The 4,535-nt window shown below is 35.5% G+C and overlaps 1 protein-coding gene across 1 annotated transcript in view; it reads right to left on the bottom strand.

Annotated features, from left to right (window-relative positions):
* The window catches only part of LOC130220164 (period circadian protein homolog 3-like), a 46,827-nt gene extending 45,065 nt beyond the window's left edge, over positions 1 to 1,762 (bottom strand). Inside the window, exon 1 of the mRNA XM_056452546.1 lies at positions 1,543 to 1,762. Within this exon, the coding sequence (XP_056308521.1) occupies positions 1,543 to 1,558 (16 nt within the window). The 5' untranslated portion in view covers positions 1,559 to 1,762. The remainder of the gene's footprint in view (positions 1 to 1,542) is intronic.
* Positions 1,763 to 4,535: the final 2,773 nt, after the last annotated feature.

The raw sequence follows: 4,535 nt of genomic DNA, 5'->3' as shown, positions 1-4,535 counted from the left end.
CATGGACATCACAATTACACTGGACAACCAAATGCATTTGTTTAAGTGTTTTAGCAAACTTGCTAATTCTCAACACCTGTCCACAGGAGGCTTGACAAAATTGACAAAATGGAACTATAATAAAAACATATACACAGCATTAATAACACATAATTCTTTACATAAAATTACTGGAGCAAAGGCAAAAGCAAAGGCGACATGATCCAACAAACTAACAGTAGACTATTTGTGCAAACACTGCTGTTTTGCTTTTAACCACTTTTTAAGAACACTACTAAAATTATTTAGATTACTTTCTGATTTTAGGCTAACAGGTAAATCATTCCACAGTTTGGCTCCTTTTACAGAGAAAACAGACTGGCCAAAAGAGGTCTTACACTTTGGCACTAGACAGTCACCATTAGCAGTTGCCCGTGTGACTCTGTGAGAGGTTTGATGCCTACTGATTAGATCTGAAAACAGCATTGGAACATGATTATTTAAACATTTAAAAACCAATTTAGGATAATTAAATTTAATAAAATTATCAAAACTAAAAAGGTTATATTTACATAAAACTTCACAATGATGCCATCGCATAGGCTTTAAGTCCATCATTTTAACTGCTTGTTTATATATTGAGTCAATAGGCTTTAATGTAGTTAAAGAGGCTTGTGACCACGATGTAATGCAATACGTCAAGTGAGAGAATACCATTGTGTGCATGTATAATTTTGCAGTATGATATGTTAAAAACCTTCTAATAAGACGAAAAGAGTTTAGACTTGGCTTAACTTTCTTACTCATATGACTATCAAATTTTAAATTAATGTCTAGAGTTATGCCAAGATACTTAAATTCATTCACTTCTTTAATAACTTTATTTTTAATCAGCACCTCAAATGTATCCCGTACAGGCCTATTTCTTATAGAAAAGCACATAGAAACTGTTTTCTTGACATTCAACGTTAATTGAGACATCTCAAGCCATCTTGAAATGTGTTGTAAAGCCTGGGACAGTTGCTCACCTGCCCGGCACGGTGTTTTAGCTGACACATAGATGACTGTGTCATTGCACAGCCCTAATAAATATATTTATAGATTTTAACAAAAGAATTCTTGTGTTGTGAAGAAAAAATCTAATTATCTATGGAAAGCACAGAGATATTGAATTGAACCGAACCGTGAGACCAGTGTAGCTTCACACCCCTAGTAAATATAAAAAATGTATATGATTCTTTGCTGCTAAAAATCACCCAGCCTTGTTATTACGTTTGCATCACTGTGTTTACAAGTGCTGAGGGAGAGCAGGAATTCTACACACATAAAAATTACAGCTACAAGTGGTCAACCAATCACAACAGACTGTGTCGTCTAACCAATCAGAACAAAGTAAGATCACAGAGGGGGGAGGGTTTTAGACAGACCAAATATTTAAAATGTTGACCTTGAACGGATGTGAACCTATTATAGCGGTAAGAAAACCTCTAGAACAACATTGGATACTCTTAATAGTTTAATTTTGATTTAATTTGGAGTATAACTTGTTCTAGAGAGACTCACCGCTGTCTGTGCCCATGTTCCAGGGTGGCAGTCGTGGCTGCGCCGTATGAGAGTAAAACACATTGACATCCTGATGGTACAGCAGCTCCACAAACTTGGCCGATTCCAGAAACTTCCTCTTGCAGTGGAGCACGCTGGAGGCTTGCTCAGACGCGTAAACCACTTTCCCCGAGGCCAGAGAGAAAACTACCACAAAAGAGTCCTGAGGAAACCAGAGAGCTTGTGAACTCCTTGAAGAGCACTCATTACAATAAGACAAACAGAGACACTTTCTTTATTACCATACCCAGTAACCAGTTGATTAATCACATTATTAATGAGAGCTAATCCTGTAGTGTACCATGATTTTGAGCGTGTCCCATAGTTTACCATGTTTTTGGAGCATCTGTCCAGTAGTGCAGTGGTTTTGAGCATGTATCCTGTAGTTTACCGTATTTTTGAGTGTGTGCTCATACCATGTTTTTGAATGCAGTTGTAGTGTAGGGTACAGTGTTTTTGGCTGTGTCCTACAGTTTGCAGAGTTTTAAGCGTATACTTTGTTTTCAAGCATGTATGTTGAAACTTACTGTATTTTTCAGCATGTATCCTGTAGTTTACTGCCGTGTACTATGCTTTTGAGTATGTATCCTGAGGGTTACTGTATTTTTGATCCTGTATCCTGCAGTTTACTGTATTTTTAAGCACATACCAGAAGTATACTGTATTTTTAGCATGTATCCTGTAGTTTACTGTATTTTTGAGTGTGTACTCTGACTTGAACCATGTTTTGAGCATCTGATGTAGTGTACAGTGTTTTTGAGTATCTGTTCTGTAGGGTACTGTGTTTTTGAGTATGTATCCTGAGGTCTACTGTATTTTTGAGCCTGTATCCTGCAGTTTACTGTATTTGAGCATGTATCCTGAGGTTTACTGTATTTTTGAGCACATATTCTGTAGTTTACTGTATGTTTGAGCATGTATCTTGTAGTTTATGGTATACTTTAGCATGTATCCTGAAATTACTGTATTTTTCACCAAGTATCCTGTATTTGTACACATGTGCCCTAAAGTTTACTGTATTTGAGCATGTATCCTGTAGTTTACTGTATTTTTGAGTGTGTGCTCTGACTTGAACCATGTTTTGAGTGTCTGATGTAGTGTACAGTGTTTCGTTCATTTTAGCATGCATCCTGAAGTGTACTGTATTTTTGAGCATGTATCCTGTAGTTTACTGTATTTTTAAACATACATCCTGAAATTACAGTATTTTTGAACACGTATCCAGCATTTTTAAGCATGTGCCCTAAAGTTTACTGTATTTGAGTATGTTTTTGAGCATGTACCAGAGGTATACTGTATTTGTGAGCATGTATCTTGAAAATTTACCGTATTTTTGAGCCGGTATCCTGAAGTTTACTGTATTTTTGAGCCTGTATCTTGCAATTTACTGTATTTTTCAGCATGTATCCTGCAGCTTACTGTATTTTTGAGTGTGTACTCTGACTTGAACCATGTTTTGAGCGTCTGATGTAGTGTACAGTGTTTTTGAGTATCTGTTCTGTAGGGTACTGTGTTTTTGAGTATGTATCCTGAGGTCTACTGTATTTTTGAGCCTGTATCCTGCAGTTTACAGTATTTGAGCATGGATCCTGAGGTTTACTGTATTTTTGAGCACATACTCTGTAGTTTACTGTATGTTTGAGCATGTATCCTGTAGTTTATGGTATATTTTAGCATGTATCTTGAAATTACTGTATTTTTGAGCATGTATCCTGTATTTGTAAGCATGTGCCCTAAAGATTACTGTATTTGAGCAGGTATCCTGCGGTTTACTGTATTTTTGAGCATGTATCCTGCAATTTACTGTTTTTTTTAGCACGTACCAGAAGTATACTGTATTTTTCAGCATGTATCCTGTAGTTTATCTTTGAGTGTGTCCTCTGACTTAAACCATATTTTGAGCATCTGATGTAGTGAACAGTGTTTTAGAGTATATGTTCTGCAGTGTAGAGTGCTTTTGATTGTGTATCCTGAGGTTTACTGTATTTTTGAGCCTGCATCCTGCAGTTTACTGTATGTTTGAGCATGTATCCTGAGGTTTACTGTATTTTTGAGAATGCATTCTGTAGTTTACTGTATTTTTAAACATACATCCTGAAATTACTGTTTTTGAGCACGTATCCAGTATGTTTAAGCATGTGCCCTGAAGTTTACTGTATTTGAGTATGTTTTTGAGCATGTACCAGAGACAAACTGTATTTTTAGCATGTACCTGAGGTATACTGTATTTTTGAGCATGTATACTGAAGTTTATTGTATTTTTAGCATGCATCCTGAAGTTTACTGTATTTTTTACATATTTCCTGGTTTCCTGTATTTTTGAGCCTGTATCCTGCAGTTTACTGTATGTTTGAGCATGTATCCTGCAATTTATTGTATTTTTGAGAATGCATTCTGTAGTTTACGGTATTTTTAAACATACATCTTAAACTTACTGTATTTGAGCACATATTCAGTATTTTTAAGCATGTGCCCTGAAGTTTACTGTATTTGAGTATATTTTTGAGCATGTACCAGAGACAAACTGTATTTTTAGCATGTATCTGAGGTATACTGTATTTTTGAGCATGTATACTGAAGTTTATTGTATTTTTAGCATGCATCCTGAAGTTTACTGTATTTTTTACATATATCCTGGTTTCCTGTATTTTTGAGCCTGTATCCTGCAGTTTACCGTATTTTTGAGCATGTATCCTGCAATTTATTGTATTTTTGAGCATGCATTCTGTAGTTTACGGTATTTTTAAACATACATCTTAAACTTACTGTATTTGAGCACGTATGCAGTATTTTTAAGCATGTGCTCTGAAGTTTACTGTATTTGAGTATGTTTCTGAGCATGTACCAGAGACATATTGTATTTTTAGCATGTACCTGAGGTATACTGTATTTTTGAGCATGTATTCTGAAGTTTATTGTATTTTTAGCATGCATCCTGTAGTTTACTGTATTTT

This window comes from Danio aesculapii, unplaced genomic scaffold (assembly GCF_903798145.1).
Source record: "Danio aesculapii unplaced genomic scaffold, fDanAes4.1, whole genome shotgun sequence".
NCBI classification, from domain to species: domain Eukaryota; kingdom Metazoa; phylum Chordata; class Actinopteri; order Cypriniformes; family Danionidae; genus Danio; species Danio aesculapii.
Note: the sequence above shows the minus strand (reverse complement) of the source record. Positions and strands in the feature narration are given on the sequence as shown.